Genomic DNA, 19,829 nt, shown 5'->3' on the forward strand with positions numbered 1-19,829 from the left:
TCCCTACAGGAGTTGTGATGCTACTAAGAAGTACAGCAGGGGTTAAGCCAACCTTACTACCTCTTGACCCTACCGAGTCGGCGGTTGGTAGGGTTTGTTTCTCCCCTGGAACACGTAACAATAATTGTGGAATACGATCATTGTTCCAAAATGATATAGTCTCTGTCCCGTATGTAGTTGCCTACTGGAATAATTGTGTAGCTGACCTTAATTGGAAAAAAATCTGGACTTCACCTTCAAAATTTTTGATCACTAACAAAATGAAAGAGGTGTCTTTTAAAATTATACACCGTTACTATCCCTCTAAAATATTTTTGCAAAGATTTAAACTAGATATAGATGTCAATTGCTCATTTAGTAATATGTACCCTGAAGATGTTTATCATTTATTTTGGAACTGTTCCCATTCAAATCGTTTATGGAAAGATATTTGCACCCTTATTACTCGTTTCATCGACCCCAATTTTTCCCTTTGTATCGAAAATATATTGTTTGGTTTCTTTAATCACACCCCTAGTCAAACAAACCAATTTTTTATTATAAATCTTATTATTCTATTAGTCAAATGGCATATTCATAAATGTAAGTATTCGAATCAAAAACCTCTATTTATTGTGTTTGAAAAAGAAACCAGGCAATATATGAAAAATATTATGTACTCTAAAAATAAGAAAGCGATCAAAACACTTTATGTATGTCATTTATATAATGTTTTTATTTAATGCAATGCTGTTTTTTTTTTTTTTTTGTATCTGTATTTTTATATAGGCCTACCGGCCAGTTCTGTATGCTACCCCCTGGCGGCTGTTGTATTGATTATTGTCAATAAAATGTAGTAAAAAAAAAAAAAAAAACGATATGAGGACCGCATGCGCAGAACGGCCGCCATCTTGGAAAGCCCGCAGTCGCCTAGGCAACGCACGTCAGCGTCCTCACCCCCGCCCCCTCCTAAAGTTCCCCGTGAGCACAAACACACACACACAAAGTCCGTGGGTTAGCGGCCCCGTAACTGAATTTAATTCCAACACGTCATCAGTAGCATGATTAACTGTTCTATCTTCATAACAAACTAAATGTCATGAAAATCGGTTCAGAATTGAGCGAGTTACAATCTGCTTTTAGTGCAGTCTGTGGCTCTCCAAAACACTTTGAGCTAAGCGGGCTGTCAATGATGGCGGCCATTTTGCGCACGCGCACCTCATATCGTGCAGGCTCTTTTTTTTTTTTTTTTTTTTTTTTACATTTTATTGACAATAATCAATACAACAGCCGCCAGGGGGTAGCATACAAAACTGGCCGGTAGGCCTATATAAAAATACAGATAAAAGATAAAAATAAAAAAAACAGCATTGCATTAAATAAAAACATTATATAAATGACATACATAAAGTGTTTTGATCGCTTTCTTATTTTTAGAGTACATAATATTTTTCATATATTGCCTGGTTTCTTTTTCAAACACAATAAATAGAGGTTTTTGATCCGAATACTTACATTTATGAATATGCCATTTGACTAATAGAATAATAAGATTTATAATAAAAAAATTGGTTTGTTTGACTAGGGGTGTGATTAAAGAAACCAAACAATATATTTTCGACACAAAGGGAAAAATTGGGGTCGATGAAACGAGTAATAAGGGTGCAAATATCTTTCCATAAGCGATTTGAATGGGAACAGTTCCAAAATAAATGATAAACATCTTCAGGGTACATATTACAAAATGAGCAATTGACATCTATATCTAATTTAAATCTTTGCAAAAATATTTTAGAGGGATAGTAATATCGTGCAGGCTCCTCAGATCGTGTAGTGAGGTAGTGACAGGCTCCATGGGTCTGCAAATAGGTACTCTTGATAAACCTAGAGAAGAAGAAGAAGGTCAGCTTTCCGTTTCCGGTCTACAGATCTGCTCTCCTACATCACACCATGTAAGCATCAACAGTTTGCTACAATGATCTTTGTAAAGATATTAAGTTCAATAGAGGAATAGTTGGGTGTTGTAAAGCTATCATTGCAGTGCGCTGGCATCGACCTAACGAGGCAGCATACATGATCACCGATGCTTCAGCTCTACAAACGTTAGCTACAGTAGCTAAGCTGACGTTATAGATAGCATGTACCTTGATAGCTTCCGTCTATGCCTGGACATAAGTAGCCTTCAGCCTTATAATTACATTGCAGCCTATGTTTTGTGATAGGCTACAGTTAAATGAGTGGACACCATTTAGTCAAACGTAGAAAAATGTCAACGAAATGCAGTTTGAAGCGCCGCAACGCCTCACCACATTTCCAACAATCAAACGAATGGCAAAATATCGTTAGTAGCCAAGCCAGAGTTCTCCATCACTGTTCGGATACGACTGGCCCCTGCTGTGCATTTAGCGAGTCACAGTGGTTAGGTCACAGTAACAATTAGTTTGGTAGGAAGTTAAGCCACCGGTACAGCAACATTGTAATGTTTCTGGAATTCATAAAGATGATTTATTATACTGAATATGTGTTACTTCATTTAGAATAAATGATAACAAGCTGTTATTTATACACGGAAATCTTTGTTTGAATAAAAGCGATACATCTTTAAAGGCACACGTGGTAGAAATGTCCTTAAAAAACTAAGTATAGTCACACAGTAATACATCCCTCTCACTGATCACTTTTGCCTCACTACAATTTGTGTGGTGGTGTTTTTATATGCACAGTCCCCCAAGCCCCTTCATTTTAAAAAGGTAACATTTGCTGATTGTATTGTGTAAACCAGGGGTGGCCACTAGTCGATCGCGAGGGTAGTGTGGGTCGATCGCGTGGCATTCTTTAAAAAAAAAAATTAATTTAATTTTTATTTTATTTTTTTACTATGAAAGAGCAAACGAGCCGTGCGAGCATGCGCCGACGTTCGGTGGAGGGAGAGAGGACACCACTTTCTAATTTGACATACAGTACATATCAGTTTGTTAGCCAGTGAGCTAACCACAGCTAATCCAAGTCAAGGAAGTGGAGAGGCTTCTACACTGTGACAAATTCTACTATGTAAAATACAGCCAGAGAGAGGAAGACTGTTCAGACAAACACGCGGATGAATATGTGAGTTTGTGTTTTTTATATTAAGATCACGGCATAGCTGGACAAGAGTTCTTCTGCATCGTTCCTCTCACTGCATTTAAATGCATTCATTATATTACAGAGAAATAGGTCTCGTCAAAGAAAAAGAGCACCAAGCCCAACCCAGAGGACCCTGCATAATTTTTTTTTATTTTTAATTAATATTTGTATGGAAAATCCATGTGTCTTTCTTCAATTGCTTCTAATTCATCAGACCCAGTGTCTCCAAATTATTTGTTCACACAAAATTCCTCATATTTAGCCTCTTAATTTTCCTCTCAAAGTGCACCAGATTCATGCATTTCACTTTAAAAAGGTGAAAAAAAATCTCACGGGGGGAATGCCCCCGGATCCCCCTAGGAGGGTCTGGTTCTCTGCTGGCTACTATTTTCCTCCAGCAGGACATTGGAGGCACTAGCGTGGCACTGGATGTGTGAATGACATTTAACTAGGCAATAATTTGGGTAAGTCTGTCTGCCTATCTTTCTCACTCCGCTGCACACTCACGCTGTGTTTAAATTTGTAAAATAATTAAAAGATCTTTCAAAACACACAAGGATTTAGAAAAATGTTTTTTGGGGGGGCTCCGCTGAAATTTGTTCTCTGAGGGGGGGCTCACTCTCTCACACTTTGATTATTGGAGACTTTGGTTGTATGCAGCAGTTTTTTCTTTTCTATACTGGAAAATACCTTTAGGCTGCAATTCTGCAGACATGTTTCCTCTTAACTGAGAACCGTACCGTACAGAACAGAACTGTGACTTAAAAACCGAGGTACGTACCGAACCGTGACTTTTGACCCCTAATAGTAGGTGGTAGCTCACTTTGACTTGGTCATTTTAAAAGTAGCTCACAAGCTGAAAAACAGTGGCCACCCCTGGTGTAAACCATGCACGGTGCCAGGATATTTTCTCCATCGGGGCTAATATGTAGGGGTGCTGCACGCACTATAACGTAGCCAGAAAAGAGATTATGCATGTGCTTCAGAAAACTCGGCGTGCCGCATTTTTTTAGGCGCTGTACTACAGCGGTGAGTTTGGGTGTCCTCCCCCAGGAAAATTTGAGCCTCAATGACTTGTTTCTTGCGTTCTGGCGACTTAAAAAGCACACACATAAGTTGTTCACATTAGGGGTGTGAACGTTTACAAAAATGTCTAACCGTGTACACGACGGAATTTTTTTCGTGTACACGGTTAACCGTGACGTCATTGTCTTCGCGCGCCTGCCGTCCTGTAGGCGCGCGCACACACACATACGCGTTCGTTCGCCTGTAAACACACAGTTGAAATGAACTACGCTCGTTTACACACCTCTTATAATAGGTCCATGGCACAAACACAAACACACACACGTTCGCCTGACATGTGCGCCGTCATTATCGCGCTTCATTCATTTCCTGATTAATATAGCCTATCGCTTTCTACATGTCCACGTTCATGCAGGTTGAACAGGTGTTATAAAGTTCGGGCTACTTACGAGCTTAGTTCACGTCAACCGAGTAACTTTAATCTTTAGGTTATCTTTCATCACTCTTCCGTGGCTGTGAGTCGAGCACCGGCACGGCGACTCCCCGTGTGTGTGTGTGTGCACACACACACACACACACTCGCCGAGGGACAGACCGATTCGGCAGACTAGCTTTTATCATCCCCAATTAGTTTAGGCCTACTAGTGATGTAAAATCAATAAATACGTGTCTCCAGAACATATTTAAAAACTTTGAAAAAAAGACAATTTTAAATTTGAAGATTTTTTTTTTAAACGGTTTTCGTTTATTGATTTTTCCTAAACGGTTATGATTTACTAAACGGTTACACGTGTACACGTGTACACGTGCACACCCCTAGTTCACATCATCATAAACTTTTGCCTTTTTTTAGATTTTCCAAAGAATCTGCCTCATCATCTTGCCATCTTAATGATTACTGACCGGTGTGTTTATCGTCGCTCTTGCGTGACATTTTATAATAAAAATAGAAGCCTATTAGATATTCCCTGTGCTGTGCACTGCGGAGAAACAGACACGCTGGCAACTTCTCTGCTCCAGTGGCCAGATCTGCACCTTAAGCTGAGAACACACCGGGCGCGTTGGCGCTTTGGGCCAAAGCGACCAACGCCCCCGATCTGGCGCTTGGTCATTTTGTGTCAAAAAATTGTCCAACGCGCCCAAAAGCAACGCGCCTACGTCATGGCCTACGTAGATGAGCCCGCCCGAAACTTATTTCCCCCCCGCTTTTTCTATTGCTGATCAACCATGGCTGAGATAATCCCCATCGCTGCGCTCTATCTTTTGTGGGAGTCCGAGGAACGGAGCTACGCAGCTAGTCTCCCCCGATATATTTATTCCCCTAATCAACCATGGCTGCGATCAGATCCGACCCGACACAACAGCGTTCATGTCCACACAAAAACAACAACTACACGGCCAACAATTGTGCCAAAAAACAAATTAACAGCAAGTGAACGGAACAAATAGCCTTAAAACAGCATTGCAGATTCACGCCACTCGGAAATGAACACAAACAGCAAGGCAGCACCATACCAAACACATTTACAGCAGCATTGTGCACAGGGCAGTAGAAAATAAAGGCAAGTAGCCTACATTACCTGGCTGTGACGGGACCGTGGCTGGCGTAGATAGCCTATAGGGCATGCATAAACACCGGTGCTTCGCTGTACTCGTTGTGAAAGTTCCCCGGATTTAGCCGTTATGTTTGGGTTCATTATATGGAGGTGGTGGCCGCACACAGCCGGGTGAGTTAGCTAACGCTATCCGACCGGTGCTAACTTGGATTATCGGCTTAAGCACAGCCACACATATTCACTGAATTAACCAGGAAGCCCATTCTCCTGGCTCACTTTCCCCACCCGAGCGGCTTCATATCACCAGCCAGCCGCATTTCCTCCACGGTGTTTATAGAGACACAGTCTCGTACACACAGCGGTGATTATTTGCTCCTCCATTTTGTCTCAGATTTTTCTGTCCTCGGTCTCTCTGCCAGTGACGTCGGGCCAAGCTCACCGCTGATTGGCCAACGCGGCTAAACGTCACGCGCTGGAGCGTTGAAAGTTCAATTTTTTCATCTTTTTTTGACGCTTTGCTGGCGCGTTGACGCTTTGGTAACGCGCCCAAAGCGACGCTTTGTCGCGGCCAACGGATCCTCGCGCCTAAACCAATGGTTCCCTATGCAAAAATAGGATTTTTCAACGCGCCCACCACACCCAACGCGCCCGGTGTGTTCTCACCTTTAGACAGCACCACGCGATCCTGACAGTTTTGCTAAATTGTGTTGCAGTAGTATCAAATTGGCGATCAGAGGGTGATTTGGATGCAGCAGCCTATTTCAGTGACATATTCGCTGTCGGGCGGACTCCGCCCAGCAGAGCAGCTTGACTCTCGGCCGGGTGCGAGGCAAAAGAATAAATAAAAATACGCTGTGCATCACTAGGCTACAGAATAGGCTGGCCTGATGTGAAACTTCTCTAAAATATAGGCTACTTACTCAGGCTCGCCAACATAAAACAGACGCACATAGGCCGGATGAGACCGAAGTGCGACGTGGAATGCTACATTCAGGTGCTCCTCAAAACTCCAGAATTTGAATTTAGGATTCAGAAATCGTTCTGACTTTTATATTCATTACCTTTTTAAGATGTAGGCTAACCCTAAGAAGACGAATAGCAGTAGGCTACAAGGAAGATTGTTGAAGATTTATTTGTTTAGAGCGTTTAAAGAAAATATTAACAGCTGTTTATTGCAATACAGTAGCCTATATGGAACTAGTATCCTGATTCCTGGGGGGGCTGAACTGGGGCTAACCAGATTTCTAACGGGGCTTTAGCCCCTTTAAGACCCGGTGTAGCGCCGTCATTGGTGTAAACGCTCTGGAAAATTGCTGGGGGGTGGATACTTTCCAGTTAGTACATATTAGCCCACAATGTAACAGCATGGTTAGCCGGCTTGAAGGGGTAGGGAGGGGCTGCTGCTCCAGGAAGCATGGTAACATACTCTTGAGTTTCTCCCTCCACTCTGAAATTACCAATTCTGAGATGAGCAACTCTGGGTTATCGGTGTCAAAACAGCGGATCAGTGTTGGGTCAATCGACAGTGTTTCCCCTAGAATTGTTTTTAGGCCCGGTGGTAAGAGCTGGTAAAGAGTATGTGCGCCGCGTGCGTACCAAATTTCTAGAAGAAATTGACCAAAACGAACCCCATTTGGGATGAGCCTCTTTTGACAGCCCCGTTAAAAATTAGGGCATAAGGGTTATACTTTCACATTCAGTACGTTTGTACATGTGGTGTTTCTCACAGGATTTTTAGATCCTGCTGGGTGAGAATGGACCCTCTTGGGGGGTCTGGGGGCATCCGTCTGCAGAAGAAACCTTATCCTTTTAAGGTTAAATGCATCAATCTGGTGCACTTTGAGAGGCGAAATCTGTTTAATTCTGTGCTCTGTAAACAACTGTCATATGTCCTGCCTATAACTATTTTCTGACACAAGCCACGTAAACTATTGAAGAAAAACACGTGGATTTCAATTAAAAACAATAAACACTAAGATCTAATATAGACAGGTCCTGTCTAGGACTAATTTCTGGAATAATCTGAATCACCTCACCTTGAAGCTAGCCTATTGAAAAATGTTCTTTATTTTTTTTATGCAAATAGCCTGGTTGAAAATAAATGAATTAACATAGGCTACACATCATGTGTGCTACATAAGGCAAATTCCCTATTCCGACCATTATATTTCATCTAGCCTATTTCTCAATTTAAAACATAAAAATAAAGTAGGCTAGGCCTAGCATTGAAAATACAAAAAAATAAAGCTTGTAGGCCTACTATGGCCTGCTGTTTTCAAGATAACTTAACAGTTAAAACAATAAATTAATTAATATGTCCCCTGAAAATAAATTAATGCTTTTCTGAGAAGAATGCCAAAGGCAGTAGCAGTGTGGCACTTCTGTAAACTTACTGAAACGAGTGCATGCCGTTTTTTCAGCGCTCTCTGCTGTTGATACAGATTGGTTGTGTTGCCACGGCGACGTAGCAATTTTAACTTGCTAAGTTTTGCTCAGCACTTTTTCCTGTTCAACGTCTCTGTTACTGAGTCCTTAATATCTCCATAGAGCAGGCGCTGGTTTTATTTTCGCCACTAGTTCAACGTTTGCTTGCTAGTCATGCTCCTGCTCATTGGCTTCCGCGTCAAAAAGTGCGCACCGAATGCACACGCGCATCGCGCCGCTCGCAGAACACACACACACACGCAGACACACAGATCAGATGATGGGATGATCAAACGAGAGGTTGTAAAGACAGGCGCACACGAGGGGTAGACCGACAGTGCCGCGCAGACGCTCGCAAATGATTATTACGGAATCAATGAAAAATTGAGATAAAAATAAAAAATGTCAGGCTGCTGTTGGCCTGGCGGGGGGTCCCGTAATGGTAGGGGAAACACTGATCGACTCTGAGCATGTTCACTCTGGGTTGAGCAAGTGCGTTAAAGCCATCGTCAATGGATCACTGATAACATGATTCACCATGGAAACAGGAGAAACAAATGCTTCATCCTGGGCCTTCTTCAATCCTCTCACTTGAGTGAGAAATATTAATGAAAGGACAACATGGTACACAGACGAATTAAGAGGAATATTATCAGGAATGTTATTACATTTTGAATTATACTATTGCTGTACGGTTCAGTATGGTGCAGCCTGTATTATGACGGTTTGGTACTAATGTGTATCGTTACACCCCTATTAACTTACCTGCGAGCTACATGTATAGTTTGTGTCGTAAAGAGTGTGATTTGCAACATAACAAAATCAACGATATTGCATAAAATTAAACGATAGACGTTTTTGTTTCGTCCGACGATATACTGTATATGGTCATATCGCACAAACCGCACCTGAAATGTCCCTCTTTTTTTTTTTAAAGGATGTAATGCGTGTGGGTAGGGCTGGGCGATATATCGAATATATGCGATGTATCGCGAGATGTTCTCCAGGGGATGTATAAAATGACCCTATCACGACCATCAAATACAAATTGGCACGTAATGTGTTCGAGATTTGGCCATACCGTTTATATCGCAGAGAAAAAAAGTTCATGTGGCGGGAGCATAGATGGAGCGGGAGGCAGCTGTCCCTCCGAGTCCCTACAGTTACACCGCCGCGCCACACGGGGGCTCTGCAGCAGAGTTCTGGGCTGCAATACAGCTTCTCTACCCGCAACAGAAGAAGCCTCATCTGTTGCTCTAGCTCCATAGCTCCGGTGCGCCATCACTTTACAGTTAACAAACCAACTCCGTGTCACGGTGGCAGAGCAGCTGGTATTAACGGTCAAAAATGTCATCGGGCAAAGGAAACTTGCTTGCTGCTTCAGCGTGCTGTTGCCGTGACGCAGAGTTGGCTTGTTTTAAGCCGCAAACTACATGGGTTAGCTCTCGTGAGCTAGCTGGCTAATAATGACATCTTTAGCCTACTCGGGGCTTCACCCCCGTGCTGTTATTGTTGGAGACAGTTTTATGTAACTTTAAAACATGTCAAACTTGAAAATATTATTTGTGTTGAAGCTGGAGTTAAAGTATTACCAGACATTTGCTCATTAGTTAATTTTGACAGCTTTTTTAAATGAAGATGAGCAAATACTGCAGGAAAATTCAAGTCTTTCATTATTTTGATATAGGCTACTATCAATTGGAAAATGTAGGCTCTTTGGTTGATGCTGTCATTTTTATTTTGCGCTGACTGACTAAAGCCAGACTAGTGTGGTATTTTGTATGGAAATTTAAATTCCAAGCAAACGATGAAAATAATCTAATGTGATTAAAGTTCAGTACAGTTATTGTAATCCATTGAATTTTAAGGAACAATACTATATCGTGATATATAACCATATCGTGATATAAAATTACCTATATCGTGATATAAGATTTGGTCCATATCGCCCAGCCCTAGCGGCCGCTGTACAGAGCCTGGTCCTTATGAGAGGAAGGCGAACGAGCGCCGGGGGACGGATTACTCCGACTTCACGGAGAGTTTTTGGTCCAACGTCACACAACCACGGCATCACATTTATTACGGGCAGCCTCTTATAATAGGTCCATGTCAGCACCAAGGGAGGTGCACACCGTTTATTAACTATGTAAAGTAGGCTACATTTGCGAGTATTTTTTATAAAATAAAACATAAGACTACTATTATGGAGCAAAACCTGTTCTGCATATAAAGCTCCCATATTATACACTTTTCGGTACTATTATACACCATATTATATGGTCTTAGTGGTCCCTAATACGTTTTTCTTTAATTGTTTGCTGAAAAAACTTTCAGATAATTTATTGTACTATGCTGATGTTCAGTTAATCTCACAATGGCCTACTTTTTTAAAAAGAGCTGCAGCTCCCCTCGTAAATATACAATCTTTGAGCTCCCCCCGCCCCCTGTCCGGAAGCGAAGCCAGATACGCCTCGCCCTCTGTCTGTCAGGGCCGTGGACCAATAAGAAATAGGGGTGTGGGCTGCACAGTGGAAGCTTCTGGCTTTCCAGTTTTTGAGGTCAGAAACGAGGAGAATTCTGACTGGAGTATATTGGGGGGGAGGGGTGGGGATTTCAGAACGGGGGAGAGTGAGAAAAGGAGAGATTGTTATTTTTTTAAATATTTTGGCAGTCTCTAGGCACACCGTGGACCCATGGTTATGTTAGAACTAGGGGTGTGAACGTTTACAAAAATGCCTAACCGTGTACACGGTTAACCGTGACGTCATTGTCCTCGTGCCCCCGCCGTCTTGTAGGCGCGCGCGCACACACACACACACATACGCGTTTGTTCGCCTGTAAACACACAATTGACATGAACTACGCTCGTTTACACACCTCTTATAATAGGTCCATGGTACACACACACACGTTCGCCGTCATAATCGCGCTTCATTCATTTCCTGATTAATATAGCCTATCGCTTTCTACATGTCCACGTTAAATGCATGTTGAACAGGTGTTATAAAGTTCGGGCTACTTACGAGCGTAGTTCACGTCAACCGGGTAACTTTAATCTTTAGGTTATCTTTCATCACTCTTCCGTGGCTGTGAGTCGAGCCCCAGCACGGCGACTCCCCGTGTGTGTGTGTGTGTGCGCCGATACACACACTCACTCACACACACTCTCCGAGGGACAGAGATTCTCGGCAGACTAGCTTTTATCCTCCCCAATTAGTTTATTAGTGATGTAAAATCAATAAACGCGTGTCTCCAGAACATATTTAAAAACTTTGAAATTTGAAGAAGAAAAAAAAAACGGTTTTCGTTTATTGAATTTTCCTAAACGGTTATGATTTACTAAACGGTTACACGTGTACACGTGCACACCCCTAGTTAGAACACATTTAAAAAGTGCATTTAGCATAATATGTGACCTTTAAAGTATGGCTGCTATCTTTAGGGGGCTAGTGTTGATAAACAATTAGTAAGTGGTTGTAATGAGTCATAATTAGTGTTCTCAGTTTACAGATTAACAGAAGATGGAAAAAACTGTTTCCAAATAAGATAATGCTGGATCCATTGTATGGGACTGGAAGGATGTGGAATAATCAATACAATGTGCAAACTCTTTGCCATGTGCAAGTTTCAAATTGTTCCAATAGAAAGCACTAAAGAATATAAACAAGATGTTGTTTCATGTAGCCTAATGCATCGTTAGTGCAGACACATTTTGCAGGGACTATTTAAATCATATTACTGGTGTGATGTTATGCAAAAAATAAATTAAATTGAGCATTTAGGATGTGCTCTAGAGGAGATTTGAAATATATTGAGATATATATTGTGTATCGAGATATAGTAAAAAAATATCGCCCAGACCTACGTGTGGGCACATCTGCCTTTGACTAACATTACAATTATTAATGATTACTTTTTCAGCGTATATCAGGATTTTATGTAATAACTCATACAGGCATGGCATACTTCATGTGAGCACATATGCAATGTGTTCCTTGCAGCTTTGCTCACCCAGATGGAAGCTGCTGTCCGCTAAATTCAAATCAATGATAATTTTTATGCAAAAGAACATTACATTATAAGCCGACATACGCAAATGTCAGTGCCTGTGCACAGTTTATTAGAGTGATTGCTGAAAAAAGACTGAAAAGACGTCTTTCCATGCTGCGTATTCCAAGTACATTCCATATGATTGATACACTGACATTGAGACACTGACATTTCCACACAATAGTGTACGATCATCTACTGCTGCCTCTTGCGCTGCCAACATATTCATTGGTCACATGGAGTTGGATCATGCCAATGAACAGCGTATGCAATGTGTGTACAGAGTTCCTCCACACACTCACAAATAAAGCTGCCAACTAGCTGGGCTTCAGACCAGAGACTGTAGGTTGGTGTTGCAGCCCACCTTTGGGTGAAGCTCTCCAACATGTAAAAGCCTGTCCAATAGTCACTCTAGTCCGGCTTCTTGCTCCGTCACTTTCTGTTTATGTTCCTGGCTTCCTCTGTTCCCGTTCTCTGTCTCCATTGTACCCGATCTGAAATACATTAAAGGTGCAGATAGATAGATGATCTGTTACAAGAATTAAACCAGCATTTTGTGATCTATTCTGTTGAAAATATGTAATTACCTTTCATCATGTGCACTACTCTCCACCGAGAGTCTCTAGAGCAAAGCTGCATATTTCACTGTTTATTGTCTTTGAAATGAACACTAGAGGGCGGCTTTGCACTGAAATAAAAGAATGATTCTTCATCCCTTTCTCAGCAGAATGCCCAAATCAAAGGAACAAGTGTCCTCCACATCTGGAAGTGACTCGGACAGTGAAGTAGAGACCAAGGTTTGTACTTAAACACTAACTTCTGATTTCCTCAACTTATTAATTAACTTTGAATATTTCTGAAAGCAAAAGTTACTTTGAGATATAGAGAAAATGTTAGGACATGGACAGTTAACACACCTCAAGGCTAGATGGCATGAACATCTTGTGGGTTGAATGAACAGTACGAAAGATTAGCAACTGGACTAGCAAATAATATGGTTCATTGATTTTAAAAAACAAATGAAAAGTGTCAGGGTTACCACCACCCTGTGGACCTACGCTATGAAGGATTGAAAAACAGCCTTTTGCTAGGAATGGCTTAGGACTGTGATTTTCTTTTTGTTGTTTTTGTAATTACATGATTCGATTTTGGATCTCCATTCACCAGGGGCATCTACGAATAGTCAAATCTCCTATCCTTTAAGCCTCCTTTACTATACCTTAACCCTAAATGTCATCGGGGTCAAGGAGAGATGAAAAGGCTCCTATCTGCCAAGTACTTCCGGGTCACCTCGTTAGGAAAGGAAATTTCCTATGCAAAAAAGAGAATCCGTAGAGGCCCTAAGAGTTGTGTGCTAAGAGGCATAGAGCAACTTCAACAACGCTAATGGGCATGATATCCCCGGTTATAATTTAGCAGTCAAACCAGAGTTTTCTTGCGCGGCTGCTCACACCAGCGAGGTGTCACTGTGAGTTTCACCGTTACCCACCGTCATAGAGTTTCACCCCAGGTTTCACCGGGTGAATCGCTGCTTCGCTCGCGCAAGGCTTTTGTGTTTTTAAGGTGATATAACATCAGTCTAGGACGAGCGTTTTAACTTTATGCTGCTTAAAGCATTGCACGATTTTCATCCAGTTTGAAAAAGTGCTCCCACGCTGGACTCTGACATTTTCATGCACACACCTTACAGAACTGCTCCTGTAGCGCGCTCACTAACAGACGTGAACAAACACACGGTTACGTCTCTCTTTACTGCCATTTACTTATTTACAAACGCGCGGCTCTTTTAAACACACCACCACACATTGTGTGAGGCAGAAGTGATAATTGAGTCCGACTACTTTTATGTGAAATTACTATTATTATTTTTTTTAAGATATTTTTTTGGTATTTTTATGCTTTATTGATAGGGTAGAGACAGAGTTGAAATGGGGCAGAGAGGGGAGTGACATGCAGAGAACGACCGCGGGCTGGAATCGAACCCGGGTCCGCTGCTGGCCGAGGGGGGGACGCCCTACCAACTGAGCTAAGGGCGTGCCCATGTGAAATAATTTTTAATGGAAATGTTGCATAGGCAACCTTTAAACCTAGACTAAAAATCAAAAACCGTACCTGTCTATGGTATGTTTTTTTTTGCAGCCCAAAAGACAGAAGATAAGTGCACCGGTGAAACATGCCAAGAAAGCAAAGAGCGGAGAGAGTTCCAAGCCAGGTGGCTCATCCAAGGGGAGCAGTGATGCTGACAGCAACATGTTCCAGGTGGGTACGAGGTAGACTGCATTTTGTGTAGCTACAAAATAGAACTCCAGAAATGCATTCACTTTCAAACCATTGCATTCATTGTGAACTTTTAACAAACGGAGGTGTTGGAATTGAATCTTAAACATTCACATTTTTAACGAGATAATAGTGAGGCAATATTTTGCTTTTGCAAATAATTTGGATGGAGTTGTTGTTTAGTATTTGTTGGGTGGTGAATTGTAAAGGTCAAAAAAAATGTATGTCCCCAATAGTTTTTTTAGATGAAAATCCAGTCCAGTTGACAATCAGTTTGCTTCTTCCAGATTGGAAAGATGAGATATGTCAGCGTCAGGGACTTCAAAGGTAAAGTCCTAGTGGACATCAGGGAGTACTGGATGAACCAAGATGGGGAGATGAAGCCAGGGAAAAAAGGTAATAACTACTGTTATACATTTGAATTATATGTTTTAATATATTTCAATGATTTTAGGGGTGTCACAAACTCAATTGTAAGTTGAAAATCGAAGGTGAAATCGTCGATTGCCCCCCCCCCCCCAGAGTCACAGGCAGGCTTGCAAAAAAAAAACCTTGGCATGTAGCCCCTGCCAGTTACCACCAACTGTAGGCCTACCTGCAACTAAAAGACACCATGACGACTGCTGAACCGTCCGCTGAAGTATTTTATGTCCAGTTAATCACAGTTTGCAAGCTGTGCTATAATGCATGTGTAACCTACTGGCCCGAACGTAAAGGTTGGCCTTTACCAAAAAAATCTTTGTGGATATTTTTGAAGGAAGTCCACTTCTCGGCAGATGTTCAGTCACTCATAAAGCTCTCCATTTGTAGATGATTTGCCTCACGGTGGACCGATGGACCTCAAACTTTTTTTAAATTAATTTATAGCTGTCCCCAGACAAATGTGCAACATCACAACTCTATTCCTGAGATCCTCTGAGATGTAATTTCCCTTTTAGCATGTCTGGCCTGTATGGGTTCACTTTGGTGAGCCTAAACTGACCTGGTTTTATCTCTGTTTTATCTAGTGCCGCCCAATTTCTTCCCTAAAGATCTCTCTCTACATTGGTCCATTTCATCACTCAATTTGACCCACCTGATTGTGTTTACCTGCTCGATTTAAGCAATGCAGCTCAGGGTTCACAAACTTTTGCACATACAAAAGTTGGCAAATTATTTGTTTTATTTGTTTTAACAATTGATTTCTGGAAAAGAAAAATTTGGAATTGATAAACGGTCATCTGTTATTTCATATAAAAACTACTGGTATTGATGAAAATGAATTAATAATGGTTTAACTCAATAAATTCCTACTTTCAAGCAGCACTGTACCGTATTTTCCGCACTATAAACTGCACTGGACTATAAGCCGCAGGTGTTATAATGTTTAATTACCATATGTAAGAGTTTGTGCGCAGAGGGGATTGTCGGGAAAGAGATGGCTTGATTTTTCCGATTAATCAGTTTCTGCCTATATTAAGAATCGGCATCGGTTTTGTTTGCTGTTGTGTAGGGCTGGCCCATATTACTTGAATATTCTACTATTCGTTCGTTAGGTTAGTATTCAAAGCTGAATTCAGTATTCGGAAGCGTTTTTTCTTTTTCCTTTATGCAACAACATTTTTGTATTTTACATAATTAATTAGTGCAGCGCATCCACGTTATCGGAGCGCAAGAGGCCGGTAAATAGACACAAAGATATTGGAAGTGTGGGTATAAAAGCAGAGTGTTAAGTAGGTTTGTGTTAAGGATTGCTTAATGTTGTTTTCGGCTGCTCCTTCAGAGATATTTAAATCCACCTGTTGTTCCAATGAGGTCAAAACTTTTAGCACGTCTTGAAAACGTCACAATCACAATGGTCCACTGACCCTCACGGCCAGTGGGAATGCAGCATAGTTTTGTTTGTTTACTTGATTTTTTTAAATAAAACAAATACACTAACAACAACACAAACAAAAACGGAAGACAAGGAGCGTAGTTGTTTTTAATAAGGTCTTTTAAAAAAAAAAAACAAGTATTCAAAGCCTATCAAATGGTATTCAGGACAGCCCTACTGTTGTGTAGGATGTATTAAACGCATATGTTTTGCATTTCTTGTAGGTATCTCCTTGAATCCTGAACAATGGAACCAACTGAAGGACCAAATGTCAGAAATTGATGATGCCATGAAGAGAATATAAGCATTCCTTTCAGTGTTATCTGTTAACCTAATTGAATACGTTAGCTAATCAGTTTTGTAAAAGTCTTGTGGTGTTTTTTCTAAGGAACTTTTAACTTGTAGTTGTGTTGATCTAGTGTTGTGCGCATCCTAAAAAACACAGCACAAGCTCCATATTTGTGTTCAGTCAATGTGTAAGTTCATGTTCACAGTTAGACTATCATGTAAATATATAAAGCAGAAGAATTTGTTTCGTCTGACCTTTGTAATACGTTGCACACAATAGCAGTGCTCTTCTTTTCTGAAAGTTAAGGCCTGTCTGTCATGTTTTAACTGCAGGTGATTAGATCTATGGTGATTTAAAAAAAAAATAAATGAAACTACTTAACAAAATGTCTCACTTAATTATTACAGAATAGTATAAGACTTGTGTTACCTTACCAGGTATCTGCTAAATATTCACAGGCTCTGTCAATTATAAAGAATGTTATTTGTGAACCATTGAATATAAGGCTTTAGTGGCCTGAGTGATTAACCTTTTATGTCCTTTTTTTTACAAAACTTGAACCTTCACATTTTTGAGAAGATTGTTCACAAGTATATAAGTGAGAAATGAAATGTCACAATATGTTTATTTCGGTTTATTTGCATCATGCAAAAGTGTCTCAACATAAAGTCACATTCAAATATCACCCCTGAAATCTCATTGGTCACCCCTGTGTCCACCCCTGATCTGATGGGTAGTTTTTTTGTCCGTCTGATTTTCTGATAGGTAGTTTTTTTCTTTTCATTTTTTCTGATAGTTTGCCACGTTCATCAAGACCAACACTGATACATCAATGTTGACAGCTAATCCGCTGATACAAGGCCAGTTTGCAATTTCCAAGTACTGTGTCCACTAGAACTAGTCTGGGGTCAGCAAAGGTCTTGAAAACGGCATAAGTCTTTTGAGGCAGATTTGTGTGTAAGTAGTTTCAATTATCTATATTATAAGTGTAACATGTTCTTAGTAAAGGCAGAACTGCTTAAATACATTTTTATTTTCTTAGCAAGATATTTGGTAAGATTTTTGATCAGATGATGGACAGCCTGTTTGCGTTTGAATTCAGTTTAAATTCAGTTTTCAATATATTGCATAATTAGTTTTTTGTCTTTTGTCCTGATGTCATTTTGAAACTACTTAAAACTTGGTTACGATCAACCACCGCAAAATGCAAATACTTTGCAATTCTCCCTTGGCCTTAAGATTTTGTTCATGAGTGTATATATAGAAAGTCTATATATACAGGTGAAACTCGAAAAATTTGAATATCGTGCAAAAGTTCATTTATTTCAGTAATTCAACCTAAATGGTGAAACTAATATATTATATAGACTCATTACATTCAAAGTGAGATATGTCAAGCCTTTATTTGTTATAATTGTGATTAATATGGCTTACAGCTTATGAAAACCCCAAATTCAAAATCTCAGAAAATTAGAATATTACATAAAATCATTAAAAAAAGGATTTTAAATACAGAAATGTCGGCCCTCTATAAAGCATAATCATGCATATGTACTAAGTACTTGGTTTGGGCCCCTTTTGCACAAATTATTGCCTAAATGCGGTGTGGCATGGATGCTATCAGTCTGTGGCACTGCTGAGGTGTTATGGAAGCCCAGGTTGCTTTGATAGTGGCCTTCAGCTCGTCTGTATTGTTGGGTCTGGTGTGTATCATCTTCCTCTTGACAATAGTCCATAGTTTCTCTATTGGGTTCAGGTCAGGAGAGTTGTCTGGCCAATCAACACAGTAATACCATGGTCAGTCAACCAGATAAGGCTGAAACATACTCCGCGAGAAGAAAGAACAAAGTTCTCGATGACAGAGCTGCGAGAACAAGAACAAAGTTCTTTCTGGTCTGACATTACATACTTCACGAGAACTCAACTGCCGAACTCCTCACCGCGGCGCATTGTTACCATGGTAATTGACTCAGTAGCGCCAGCTGATTTCACTTCGCTTTCCTCGTTGACTTCAGACTGACCAATCACACAATAGTTCTCGGACAACCTGCGAGAAGAAAGTTCTGCCCAGGTGATGTGTCGAGAACAAGCTGCAAGAACAGCTGAACAAGAGCTGCGAGAACAAAATGACGTCATTTTCTTCTCGCAGCTCTGTCATCGAGAACTTTGTTCTTTCTTCTCGCGGAGTATGTTTCAGCCTTTACTTGTGGTTTTGGCACTGTGGACAGGTGTCAAGTCTTGCTGGAAAAAGTAATTCAGCATCTCCATAAAGCTTGTCAACAGACAGAAGCATGAAATGCTCTAAAATCTCCTGGTAGACAGCTGTGGTGACTTTGGACTTGATAACACAGTGGACCAACACCATCAGATGACAAGGTGCCTCAAATCATCACTGACTGTTGAAACTTGACAGTGGTCTTCAAGCCCCTTGGATTTTGTGCCCCTCCACTCTTCCTCTAGACTGTGGAACCTTGATTTCCAAATGAAACGCAACATTTAATTTGGATCAGTGATGATTTGAGGTATCATGTCATCTGCTGCTGTTGGTCCACTGTGTTATCAAGTCCAAAGTCACCACAGCCATCTACCAGAAGATTTTAGAGCACTTCATGCTTCTGTCTGTTGACAAGCTTTATGGAGATGACAATTTCCATTTCCAGCTAGACTTGGCACCTGCCCACGGTACCATAAACCACTGGTAACTGGTTGACTGACCATGGTATTACTCTGCATGAATGGCCAGACAACTCTCCTGACCTGAACTCCATAGAGAAACTACTTCACATATCTCACTTTGTATGTAATGAGTCTGTATAAGATATTATTTTCACCTATAAAGTTGAATTACTGAAATAAATGAACTTTTGCAAGATATTCTAATTTTTCGAGTTTCACCTGTATCTATTCTTACAATGACTGTATGTAGCAGAGTGGCGAAAAAGTGCGGTCGTAGTGTGTGTGTGAGTGGGAGAGAGGAAGAGGACAGTTCTAGTTGCTGCTGTCTGCTCTGTCTACAGTAAAAGAGAGGACAGCGCTTATCTCAGACACGGAATGCACGCAAAAAAATACAACATAAAATCATACTGACACTTCTGGTGAAGCAATCTTTTTCAAGTTAAAATTATAACGCAAAAAACTTTATTTTCTAAACAAAGTGCTACATGAAATAAATAACTTTACCTGAAGCCTCCCTGCCATCTCATAACACATACACATACACATCTGGGTGAACATCATCATTCACATAGTC

The 19,829-nt window shown here is 40.8% G+C and overlaps 1 protein-coding gene across 2 annotated transcripts; it reads left to right on the plus strand.

The window, feature by feature from the left end:
* Positions 1 to 1,887: 1,887 nt before the first annotated feature.
* On the plus strand, positions 1,888 to 17,174 carry sub1b (SUB1 regulator of transcription b). Of its 2 annotated transcripts, none has more exons than XM_080049265.1 (5): positions 1,888 to 1,931; positions 12,883 to 12,955; positions 14,298 to 14,417; positions 14,723 to 14,831; positions 16,515 to 17,170. In XM_080049265.1, exons 2-5 carry the CDS (start codon positions 12,887 to 12,889, stop codon positions 16,592 to 16,594), a joined length of 378 nt encoding a protein of 125 aa, XP_079905391.1. In that variant the 5' UTR covers positions 1,888 to 1,931; positions 12,883 to 12,886; the 3' UTR covers positions 16,595 to 17,170. The 2 variants fall into 2 exon arrangements, with proteins under 2 accessions (XP_079905391.1, XP_079905392.1); XM_080049266.1 differs by having other exon boundaries at positions 1,894 to 1,931; positions 12,886 to 12,955; positions 16,515 to 17,174.
* Positions 17,175 to 19,829: the final 2,655 nt, after the last annotated feature.

Source organism: Ammodytes marinus (assembly GCF_949987685.1).
Source record: "Ammodytes marinus genome assembly, chromosome: 2".
NCBI lineage: Eukaryota > Metazoa > Chordata > Actinopteri > Uranoscopiformes > Ammodytidae > Ammodytes > Ammodytes marinus.